The sequence below is a fragment of the Telopea speciosissima genome, chromosome 4, assembly GCF_018873765.1.
Source record: "Telopea speciosissima isolate NSW1024214 ecotype Mountain lineage chromosome 4, Tspe_v1, whole genome shotgun sequence".
In the NCBI taxonomy this organism is placed as follows: Eukaryota; Viridiplantae; Streptophyta; class Magnoliopsida; order Proteales; family Proteaceae; genus Telopea; species Telopea speciosissima.
This window is the reverse complement of record NC_057919.1, coordinates 68,200,327-68,213,019: the sequence shown is the minus strand read 5'-3', so window position 1 is coordinate 68,213,019 and position 12,693 is coordinate 68,200,327. Positions and strand designations below refer to the sequence as shown.

Genomic DNA, 12,693 nt, shown 5'->3' with positions numbered 1-12,693 from the left:
TTCTTGGTTCCAATCGATTCCAACAGCTGAACTTGATCCGGATCCTGATTCTGAGTTTTAATGACCTTGCTACAAATTTTCATCTTATACATTACATGGAGGGGAGGGGACGGGAGGGGAGGGAAAAGTGTTATTAGTGAAGCTTGATTTCGGTTTAATTCAGGAAATACTGTTCACTTTTCCCTAGCATTGAAGATCCCAAATATTTTTTTGGAGACGTTTATATAATTTTGTATTGGATTTAAAGTTTTTCTATATTGTAATGCGTCTCAAAACACTATTATAGGGAATGATGTCGTAAGGAGGTGTGTGTGAGGGTTTATAACTTGGTGATTTTCTTCTCATTTTTCATTGGCTATTGGTATATCGCTGTGTTGTTAATTTCTAAGAAGAAGCCACTAAAGCTACGAGGACATGTCTAGGCTCAGGCTTATGGGGTTTTACTTTTGGAGTTGAGGAAGTACTTGGGTTGCGATGGCATGGCCTGATGCACTGAAACTTGGGTTAAAAAGTACCAAGGTTTAAGAACCTCGAATCAGACCCATCTTGAAATACTAGAAAACATACTTGGAAAGAAGAAGTAAAGATTTCTATAGATTTATATTTGATTGAAATATGATTCAAAATGCTCGTAGATGTTACTGTAAGAGGTAAGTCGCATTGATTTTATGCTATTTTAATGGTAAAAAGAAGGGGAGCCCAAAGCTAGGTATCTCTTCTTGCTCGTGTTTTTGATTTGATTCATGTTGCCATCATGAATCAAATCAAAGTGGAATTGGACAAAATCGACCTGAACCCTTTAAATTCATTATAAATTAGTTGATTTGAGTCAACTGGAATCGGGATCGGACTTGAGATCGATCGATTTGCTTGATCCAATTATGATTTTTAAAACCGTGGATGCTTTGTTGAGTTTGGATCAGCTACCCACATGGCGTGGGATTGAGCTCCTCTCCAAGGAGCCCAACATGCCCAGGGTGTTGGATTGTGCTGCACACATTCCTAAGCATACACCGAGATATGTGCTGCACAACCTAACCCTTGAATGCCCCTTGGGCACTCCCTGGGCGTAGGCTCCCTGGAGAGGAGCCTGACACCATGGTCTTGGTGCCACCCCACATGATGAGATCCAATCAAACAGAACCTCCACCCAATCTGAGTGTTGTTTCTGGCACCCCACATGGGCAGAGGATCCGAACTCGCTTTGTTAAGGGCAAGCAATAGTCTCTAGCCATTGGGCCAGGAATATTTCGGTAATTAGATAGGTTTACCAACCCTTTTTCATTTGCACGAATTCCTTGGATACCATTTCCTGCCATGTGATTGGGTCAGGTAATGGAATGAATGCCCATTTCAAAGTTTTCTATTCAATCTAATTCTCCGCTACGCCTTTTGTCTTAAAACCCTTCTTCTCTTTCTCCTTCCTCTCTTTGGTTTAAGGCTCTCTAGAGTCTCCCGCCTCCACTTTCTTCAAAGGCGAAATGAGTTCAGTTGCTGCCAGAATTGTCAAGCATTTAAGAATAGCGGCTCCTACCAGAGCAACACCTTCACTTGGTACCTTCTTTCTTCCTTCCTTCTATCACAGTTCTCTTTCTGAATAATAATAATTATAGCTGATAAAACGTGGAGATGGAACTCGGAAGTACTCGAGGTTTTTCTTTTATGGGATTTTTCTGCTGTTACAAGATTTGCATTTCAATTCAAAATCAACCAAAGGTCTGCAATGATCACGTTGTATTCTCGTAACACTCCACGATGCTTGCACCAAAAAAAGAGGAAAAATAATCCCCTGTTGTTGTCTATCATCAATAATGATTTCAATTACTGAACGTGATAGATCATAAAGTGTTTCACTTCGTATTTTTTGTGGGTTTTGGAGAAATACCTACTTTTAATTTAATGCTTTAATTGTTCTTGGTTTATGATACCTGTAAGTAGGCGGGCAAACCAGTTTGAAATTGTGGCACTCAACGTTGTCCTTCAGTGATGTTGTGGACGATGGAGTGAGCAATGCAGACGTAGAGGATGATAATCTTATGCCAGAGAAGCCGGACTTGGAACCACAGGGTGTAGATCCTCGTAGAGGTTGGGGTTTCAGGGGTGTACATAAGGTATTTGTGGTTGGTTCTGACTACAAGCTGTCTCATATTTCCAAGTTGGTTAAGTCTCACTTATTGATTTATTTATTTCCTCTTTCTTTTTTTTGGGAGAGAGGGAAGGAGAGTAATAACTACTATTCTTCTTCTTCTCTAATATCTCATCATTGCCTTGGTTGGTTTTCGCTGCAGGCAATTATTTGTGGCAAAATTGGGCAGGCACCTTTGCAGAAAATTTTGAGGAATGGAAAGACTGTGACCATATTTACAGTCGGAACTGGGGGAATGTTTGATCAGAGAATCATAGGATCAGAGAATTTGCCCAGACCAGCACAGTGGCATCGGGTTGCTGTGCATGATGAACAACTCGGAGCTTATGCAGTTCAACAACTTGTCAAGAAGTATTTATTTTATTATTTTCCCTTTTCCATGTAAAAATGCTTTTGCCTTTATTTTTTCCCCTTGTGGTTGTGCTTGATACATGTGTTCTGTTTCAGCTCTTCAGTTTTTGTTGAAGGTGACATCGAAACAAGAGTCTATAACGACAGTATCAATGGTCAAGTTAAAAATATTCCTGAGATTTGTGTAAGGCGTGATGGTATGCTACCTACTATTGTGTCCTTTTATCCTATGCAATCTATGTAAAAGTATAACTAATCATAACAACATCTTGTGGTTAGTTGCTTTAGGGCATTCTGACTTCTACCCCAGAAGTTCCTTCTGTAGGCATTCACTGGAATTACCTTAACCTATATGGTATGCTATCTTACAAATCATTCATGTCTCAAGAGTCCATATGTCTGCATTACCAAGATGAACAATTGTGTTTATCTTGGCCCAACTAAAAAAATTCTTATCATGAAATCAAATTTCTATTCTTTTAAGTTAATGGCTATCTCTTGTTCATTATGGATGGAAAGCTTACTTTATTTATAATATCTTTACAAATACGTCTTCAGGCATTCATACATAATATGCCTGGCAATTGCCTTGTTATTTCTTCATCATTGGTAACTTTCATATCCTACCTCTTCATGCGACTAAATCTTTATTGCAATGGTGATATTATTTTCCTGTATTCCCTTAATTCCCATCTTCATTATGTAAGGACAATTCAGCGTAAATTATGACCAAAATCAGGTTCACTATGGTTAGAGCAAATTGTCCTTCTGCAAGGAAACTATCTCGATAGGTGGATCTCTTAAACAGCTAACTAATGCGTTATTTTTAAATTGTATGTGAGGTATCTAATGAGCTTCCTTTTTCGCACAGTAATTGTCTTGCACACCTGGCAAGCATAAGGCAACTGTGTAATTGACTAGGTTTGACACCATGTTGATGGCTCTTTGCAAGGGGTCATGACCTCTGGGCTCTGGATATTCGTTCTTGGTCTGTTTTTTTATATATTTGACTGTGAAAACAGAAAAGGATTTTCTGGTAGACACCGCTGGAGGTTTAAATGCATTGCATCCTGAATTCATTTGCCAGTGCTCATGAAGAACAAATTGGTTGTATAATTGGCCAATTATATAAGATCACCTTTTCATTTGTAATCTCACCCACGTCCTATCTCCTACCAAGGCCCTCCATTTCCCCTTTCCCTGACTTCTCACTCAGTTCTTATCCCTGATCCAGTTCGTGGATTTTAGGGGGAAGTTGAATACCTTCCAAATTTTTGCCTTCTTATGTTTTCCAGCATGATGATTCGTATTGGTCAGTTTTTCGTCTTCTACTTCCCCTACTTCTCACCCGAACGTCATCTCTCGTACTCCACGTATGTTGTCCGAGAGTTCAATGGCTTCCAGATTCCTTGTGTCATAGGTAGTTTAAATCATCTCGCAGATCTTGATATCGGAGGTTCACATGTTCTGCAACCATGACCTAAACCTACTCAGTGGGGACCAGTCCAACCCATCCCATGATTCCCATCTAAAACCTACACCATTCTTGGATGGAAAACCCACTCACGAGGGACCACTCCAACCCATCCCATAAAACCTACACCATTTCTTTGATGGAAAACTTCTTGTTCGTCATCTCTGATTTGCAATATGGTTTGCGTGTAATGGAGGAAGACAGGTTCTGAGTTTTTGCTCTCTCATTTACCTTTGGGATTGGGGATGGTGGAGAGGTTCTGACTTCTGAGTTGTCATCTCATTTGAGTTTGGGGTTGGGAATTGAGATAGCAGAGCAAAGGAGGGGATTTTACTTTTATGTCCTTCAACACAGAAAACAATCTGGGTGGGAATTCAAACTTTTTTGTAAATAACACATTTTACCCCCATACTGAGTTGCTGCATTTAACAAGCCATGGGCAGAAAAGGTTATGGTGGGATTCTAACCAACTCTACCACAGAAATCAGAATCCCATTGACAGAATTGGAGAGCTTCATAAACCAGCAGCTTGATCAACAAAATTACTCCCAATATAGAAGTCTGATCAACTCCAAATCAACAGCAGTTATAGACCTCCCTAGGGTCGTCAGTATCTCCAAGCGTGATTTCAATCCCATGGTAGGATGTAGAGATATTGTATGAATAGTAAGTAGGGTCCAAAATTAGAAACCAATCACTTGATCAGTATGTACACATCAGCACAGCTGTTCATTCTCAAACGATTAACAGAACATCCACTCAACAGTAGCAGTAACATACCCAGATTCAAAGTAATCCCATAGACAGAACTGAAGTTACAGCACAGTCCCAAATAGCAACTGATGGTCAACTAATAATAGCAGCTGATTAGCACCATGGATGGGACTCAAACTTCCATCGAGTGGAGGGTCTATGGTGCTCAATGGAACTTTAGAATCTCACTCACAGATGATGGCTAGACTCAGAGTAAAGAGTCTCCACCAAAATTAGAAACTAAAACATAGTTTTAGCAACTTAAAGACCCAATAGTTATAGACAATGGATGAAATTAAATTCACTGTTGAAGGAAGGCTGAGTTATGGGCAGAAGAATATCAGAAGTTGACCTTTGATTGATGGACGGCTGAGAGGATATTGTATCCTGAAGTTTTCTGCCAGAAAAGTCTTCAAACAAGGGTGCCGTAGGTAGTCTTGGAGTGTTCAACACTTGATCTCTTAGAGAACTTGATGGACTATCCTTTGGAGTATCAATGGCACATCAGTATCATAGTTGCAGGTTATGAATATAGAAACTGAGAAGAAGAGAAGTTTGAGAAGAAAAGGGGGAAGAAGAAAGGGATAGGATATGACCAAGGCCTCCAACCTATGGCCTTGGTCAGTCTCTCATTGACCTTCGTCTCACAGCATCTGTCTCTCACGCAGCATAAGGCGCAACCAAGTTTTTCTCATATTTCGGTCTTTTGGTCGAAAATTCGACCAGAACTTGCGAAACAATGCCTTTTATAAAGGCATGAAAGTCGTATCACTGAAATTTCGACCGAAATTGTGCCGATTCCTTAATTTGCCTCCTGTTTCGTCTCGGCCTTGTTGAAATCAGTGAAAATAGAGAAATTTTGCCAAGATTTTGGTGAGTTTTTGAGCCATAGTTTTTTGTCAAAACTCCAAATCGTGGCTGTAGTGCAGCCCTATTCTTTTATTTATAGCCTCAAACCCCTCTTGTGTGGATGGAAGCTTCTTTACAATAAAACAGTCTAATGAAATTAGAAACTAACCTAACAAACTCCTAATTTCTAGTTACATCCAAATTAGAAACTAGAAAACTACTTAAAAATAGAAACAAGATAGAAATAAAATCTTCTTAAGACCTCCCATGCAAGCCAATTAAAGAGTCCCAAACCAGGCCCATTAGTTGGACCTAAAGTCCAGCCCTCAGGCCTTATAATGCAGGCCACACTGGCCCATATGAAGGCCAAAAGAGTCTATCTTGATAGGGGCAGGCCTGGCCACTATTGGCTGGATCTTCCTCCTCTTGAAGCCCCATCGTCCTGCATTATGTTGGGTTGCAAAACCATTTGACACCTACAGAGCTGTCAATCAGAATTACTCAAAAAATATATAATAGTGCATGACAAGAACTGAAAGAAAAGGTTCAGATATACAAGGCATTGTGAAGTTCCTTTAGTTATTTGTGATACACTTGGGTCTCACAGTACTTTCAGGTTTTCAGAGTCATGAGGCCTGGGAAAATATGTGCTTTGTGGAGCATTGACTTCGTAGCCTTTATACTGCATCTTCTTAGGGAACCTAAAAATTCTATGAGCAATTCCCCTGTGTCACCATTGACTTACTGTTGTCCTTGGAAATTTTCAGAAGGATCTATGGTGGTACCTTCATCTTTTATAGGGCTGGTACACCAGAAAAACTAAGGCATTTTGTTGGGAAGATGGACAAAAGAAAGGGAAAGTGGTATTCCTCTCCACGTGTCTATTTGGTGTGCTTGCAAGGTGGAAAGATTAATAATTCCTTATTGAATTTTAGTGGATCCTCAATAGGTAATTGAGGAGCCTTAGGCTGTGTTTATTTGGCAAGCAAACTGAAAAGAAAGAAAAACAAAGAGAGAGATATCACACCCTATCCTCCGCACCCCACCCCCTCAATTTTTTTCTTCTTTTAATTTTATATTTGTCACACCGTCTAAATACATAAATCATATATAATATTCCCCTTTAACAACATCTTTGTTCTTACTTCTTAGGGCATATGAAATGACTAAAACACCTAAAATGATGCCTCTAAAATTATAACCTTTTGATGTACTCTAATCAATAAGATTTCAAGGTTTGAGTCTTGGTGCAACGGTAAGGTTGCTCCATTGTGACCAAGGTCACAGGTTCGGGTCTGGAAACAGCCTCTCTGCAAAAGCAGGGGTAAGGCTGCATACATTATGACCCTCCCCAGACCCCGCAGTGGCGGGAGCCTCGTGCACTGGGTATGCCCTTTTTTTGATGTACTCTAATCAATATATTGTATAACAACCCATAACATATATGAATGAAGAAGATACAGGTGGTGGGAAAGCCATGAGGTTTTGAGTACAATAAAGCATGGATGAAGTAGAGCACTCTGCAGGACCTGCACACATAGTCAAGATAATTTTAGTGTATACAGAAGGACATCTTTCAGGGAAAGTGGGAGAGGGCAATGGAGTTAGATATCCTATGTAGTTTACATGTCTCATTGCTAATTCATTGTAATGCTGTACTTGCTTCAACATAATTATTTTATAATGTACAAAATTTGCATTGAGCATTTCAGGTTGTTTAAGTCAATGTGTTCTTCATATCTATTGCAGACACAAACACATTTACATGACTAAATTACATATGTGACAAAATTGTTTGCATTAATGCAATTTTGTAATTAGCCTTTTCCACGCTGGAAATTTAGTTCCTGGATGAGGATGATCACCTTTATTGTTGGATGTAATCGTACTGCCCACACCACTTCCTTTGATTTCTTTTTTCAATTATGATTTTCCCTTTATCTGTGTGGGTCAACTTGTTTGTGAAATTTGTGATTGTCTTTGAAGCATGTCACTTTGTGTGGGGTTTAAGGGTAGATTTGGGAAAGCTTCTCAGGTGCGGTTCGCACAAGAAGCAGAAGCCGGGGGGGTGGGGGTCTTGGGTTTATCAGCTTCTGGCACTAAAGATTCCAAGCACGAAAAGCTCATTTGATTCACTTTGTAGAGCTTCTCATCTAGAGAAACTTGCTTCCAGATTCTGAGGAGCAGAAATTTAAGAAGCTTGACCAAACATGTACTAAATATTTTGGATCTGAATGGATGAATACTCAAGTGCTAGTTGACTCAGGACTCAATTTACCACCCGATGTGCCACAATTAAGTTGACATTGCCTTTGCCTCAATTCATCGTCTCTAAAAGGGTGTACCCAGTGCACGAGGCTCCCGCCACTGCAGGGTCTGGGGAGGGTCATAATGTAAGCAGCCTTACTACTGCTTTGCGGAGAGGCTGTTTACCGACTTAAACCAGCGACCACGTGGTCGCAATGGAGCAACCTTACTGTTGCGCTGAGGTCCAACCCAATTCACCCTCTCTAACCCATTTAGTTACATTGTCAATTGGAAGGTTGACTTCTGCTTTGTTCAATATCATCAGTTCTTTCTACCCGTGTTGGCATAGATTCAACTAGATTATGCAGATTTCCTAAGCTTAATACCTTGTGAATTATACCCTGCAGGGAAGATTCGTCTGATAAAAACCGGCGAGAGCGTTAGCAACATTTCCTTTGATGATCTAAGTAAGTTTTTGTCTCTATCTATTTAATTTTATTCTTGCTTTTAATTATAATTTATTTTTTCTTGTTTATCATAATCTGAAGCTCTCATATGTTACTGGCAGAGGAAGGACTATTCTAGCCGGAGAATCTCAGCATTACTCTGGGTATCTTTTTCTTGTAAAAATAGTCACTGCTGAAGCGTCATAGTTTTGTAAGAAACTAATGTTCCCACCCCCCTTCTTTTTCCTCCTCTTTCTTGACGTAAGGTTCTTCAACCTGCCCAAAAAATGCCATTGTCTCTGACAGGAAATTCTTATATTGTTTTTAACCTGTTGATACACCTCCCATTTATCACCAAATGCAAAGGAGATGTGGCACTGAATCAGATTGCCCGATGATAACCATTCTGACCATTCCTCAAATGCTAGTTTCATTAGTTTACTAAATATGCATTTAGGTTGGCAGACAAATGTTCCGAGTAAAATCATTTTCAAGAGTTCAGATCCTCTGTAATGTGCATTCTAGGGATTTCCATGATTTCCAATGAAAGGTGGCTATGTCACCAGTTTCTTGGCTCCATCTCTCATTATCGTTTTGTATTCATCATTAACTGAAATTAAATAGAAAATCCCTACTCCAATTCCTGGATTTCCTTGCACCTTTTATACGATTTAGATTTTAGTAATGCTTTACACCAAGCATTGTCAGAATGAAGCTGGAAAGAGCGTAGCCGGTCTTCGCTCATCACCGTCCCTTTAATGGTAAACCAGGAACTCAAGGTCTGATCTGCTAAAAAGATCCCTGAACAGTTGAAAAGGGCAGTACTGGTATAGAACAGAATTTCCAGGAAAAGAAAAGTATGAAGGGAAATTGTAATTCAAAATGGTCACTAGGTAGCTTTTGTTTGTTTTTTATTTTTTTTTATTTTTTTTATCTCAAACATAAAGTCCTCTGCCTCCTCTCTCACCCTATTTTGTCAAGGTCCCTTGAGAGCTCAAGAATGTCCACTTCGTCTCTGCTATAACAGGCTAATTAGGGGACTCATTATGACATTTAAGAGTATTAAACGAAACCAAAAGGTTCTTTCCCTCTTTAAGGTCCTCTCCTTATATGTTGGAGGTGTTACGTGCATAAAATATTCAAGAGAAATAATAGGGAGAGTAGTTATAGGTTAGGAGTTTTTTTAATTATTTTATATTAATTAAGTAGTTATGTTTTACATGGTTAGGTAGTTAGGGAATCATGGATTAGTAATGGAGATAGTTTGATAACTATCTAAATTTGTATTATATTGAAAACACTTTTTCAAAACATACATATAAATATATATGTAACTAAGGGGTTAGATTACTTATCGTAATGTAGACAAACCGAGATCAATGACGACAATCTCAAGCACCATATAACGCATCATAAACCTGAAAAACATAAAGAAAATAAAAGAAATGGTGGGGTTGAGTCGTGACAAAAGTCACTCTCCTTAAGACTGTAGATGCCCCCTATGATGCAGTCGGGTCTTTGCGAATCAGCCTCCAAGGTAAAACAGCGCTCCAGTTAAAGCTATCTAGTAATGATGCACTTCAAATACTAGGCTACTAAGGGCACGGAGAGTTACACTCAATTGGATATAAACAACGGAGAAACAAAACTGAAAGACAAACAAAAAGAGTTTTCTCAAAAATTATTAGAGAAATGGGCAAGACTCTTCTCTTTATATAGGAGAACAAAAGGCACTCCCAAGGGGTGTTTCCAAAGGATATACCCATAAAACATGCCTTTTCCCATAAGACTTGTTTGTTGATCATTCAAACAAGTCTTCCACACATCCATTGGTCATTTAGGTGTGTATTAGGAAACGACAAAACCCTCTAATAAATCTTTTTTATAAAAAATAAAAATATTTTGAATCAAATATTTTAAAATTCTAACCTATTCTTATGTATAGTTGAAGAATGTAATGGAAAAATAGACGAGACTTTGATAAATTGTTCTTACAATTTCTCTATTGGAGAAAGGAGGTCATGGACCATGGCTTCCTCAATAAGGTTAAAGACGCCCGACTTCGTCTGTAAAATCACAATTTAACTAATTTTTTATGTTATCTTTATCTCTATGCTTCTGTTTACTCTCTTGTGTTTTATCTCTCTTCCCTCCACATGTGTTCGCAACAGGAGGTCCGAAATGCTCTTGGTACTGTGCCAACGTGGGTGAAGGAAAAATTGGGTTTACCCAAAAAATGATGAGAATGGCCCATTCTAATCAATTGACCATCAGCTTTTCCTAACAAAAAGAATCGGGAGAAAGTAGAAATGATTCACTCATGAATCTCTCCTTACTAGTTGAACATCCGAAATATTCCTTAAACCATTCGAACATTTCTCTCCTCATTAATGCCATCGAGGAGGAAATTCCTCCTCCACTATAATTTGAACAAAACTTGATTCGAAAGAATTCTTTCTTTTTCTTCTTTTCCCCAGATCAGCATGGGATACCTGATTCTGAACAGATTTTTGGTAGGAAAGTTAGAAGTTAGGTCTGCTGTCTCTTCTACCATGGGTCACTGAATCGATCCACCTAAGTGAGCATTTACTTTTTTTACATTCAAATCCTTTCTTTGACTTTGAATTGCATTCTCTTGAACTTGCCAACCCGAGAAAATGTTAATTTGGTGACAGGTGGTTAGCCTTGGATTTATATTATAATTATTTATTCTTTTTGCCTACTGTTAATTTAGGGATGTAAACAGATCGAATTCGATCGGATAGTGGCATTATTATATTCGTATTCGATTATATTTGGACGAATTAGGATAATATCCTATCGGTTTTCGGACGGATTCGGATAATTTTCGGATAGTGATTTTTTTAATACAGATTCCACTAAATGGATATGAACACAAATCGAATACGAATTTTCGACTATCCGTTGACATCTCTACCATTTTTATGATGACAATTAAGGTTGAGACTTGAGAGTTCAGCAACTACCCTTTCTTCTACTCTTCTTAGTCTTTGATTTTCTTACGATTTTTACTTTTGATTTTATCTTGTATTTATTTTAATAGATATGTGATTCCATGTATCACATTGCATAAAACAATTTATATATATATAAACCAATAGCAAATCTAGAAAAAGAATAATATTATCTTAACTTAAAAATTTATAAAAATAAGATAACAAAATCCAATAAGGTAACTTAAAAGGATAGACAAACTCAGAGATATATTTCAGATATTGTATTACCTTTGGACTGCTAAATGAATCGGCTAATAATCGGTCGGATAGAGGGATTATCATATTCGTATCCGATTAGTTTCGAACAGATTCGGATTCTCTTAAACGGATACGAATGCGGATTGAATACAGATTTTCGAATATCCGTTTACATCCCTAAGTCTGTTATCGTTAATATTATTAGTTTATTACTATCATTTTGATTTTAAAAAAAAAAGGGGGGGGGTGAGAGAACGCTGTCTGTGCCTCTAGAGCCTGTATGTGCGGGTTGGTCAATGGGACCGGAGTGTCTGCACAAGCATCGCTCTAGGTGGAATTTTCGTTTTTCCAAGGGGCAGCGCAGTACTTTTGCTTGCTTCTATGTCTAAGTATAAGAGCCATGCTGGCCACACGACCAGATAGTATTCTTTTCTCCTAAAAAAACATGAATTAGGAAAGGACAAGAATTACTTACATTATTGAAACAACTTCCATGAATCAAGGATAAGATAAAGACTCAACAAAACACTGACCTAAATTATGAGCAAATATATCAACCTTATAACTGGTTGAGACAGTACACAAAAGAAGAAAGACACTCGAAAGCTGATCCAACCAAATTCTTTATTCTTATTTTCCACTAATAATAATAAAGCCAAATGCACCCTCGTAGCTTAAATGCCTCAACTACTTAAAACTTTGTCCATTTCTCTTATATAACGAGTATAAATCTGGTATTTTATTTCTTCTTGAAAATCCACAGGCAATGGGTGGGATTCCCCTCCTTTGTACAATAAGCACTTAAAATAGTAAACCAGAATAGTGTTTCTAGTATGTTTTTAATTTTTTAAGAAAAGATATATTATATGGGATGAAGAACAATGCCAGGATGCATGGTCTTTGTACCAGTGCAGAGCCAATGGGAGCGCACACAAAAGCATCAATCAAGGGATTTTTTTTTGTTTTTTCATTCATTTTGTAGGAGGTGGGGTGATCATCTCTCTCTCTCTCTCTCTCTCTCTCTCTCTCTCTCCCTCTATAATATGTATTTATTATATGTGATATTTTGAAAAGCAGCTTCAAATCTTATTTTTTTATGTATGAACTTCAAGTTGTTTGAGAGTTGAGTGAATCCCCCCCCCCCATCTATTGTACGATTCTGTTCTCATTAATAAAGTATTTCTCATTTTGTTCTTCAATCTCTACTTTCTT

General features: G+C 38.2%; 1 protein-coding gene across 2 annotated transcripts; it reads left to right on the top strand.

The window, feature by feature from the left end:
* Nucleotides 1-1,415: 1,415 nt before the first annotated feature.
* LOC122657614 (single-stranded DNA-binding protein, mitochondrial) lies at nucleotides 1,416-8,481 on the top strand. 2 transcript variants are annotated; one of them, XM_043852370.1, is made up of 6 exons: nucleotides 1,416-1,554; nucleotides 1,939-2,111; nucleotides 2,289-2,497; nucleotides 2,594-2,694; nucleotides 8,228-8,287; nucleotides 8,389-8,481. In XM_043852370.1, exons 1-6 carry the CDS (start codon nucleotides 1,482-1,484, stop codon nucleotides 8,403-8,405), a joined length of 633 nt encoding a protein of 210 aa, XP_043708305.1. In that variant the 5' UTR covers nucleotides 1,416-1,481; the 3' UTR covers nucleotides 8,406-8,481. The 2 variants fall into 2 exon arrangements, with proteins under 2 accessions (XP_043708305.1, XP_043708304.1); XM_043852369.1 differs by having other exon boundaries at nucleotides 1,422-1,554; nucleotides 1,936-2,111.
* The last annotated feature ends 4,212 nt before the right edge of the window (nucleotides 8,482-12,693 follow it).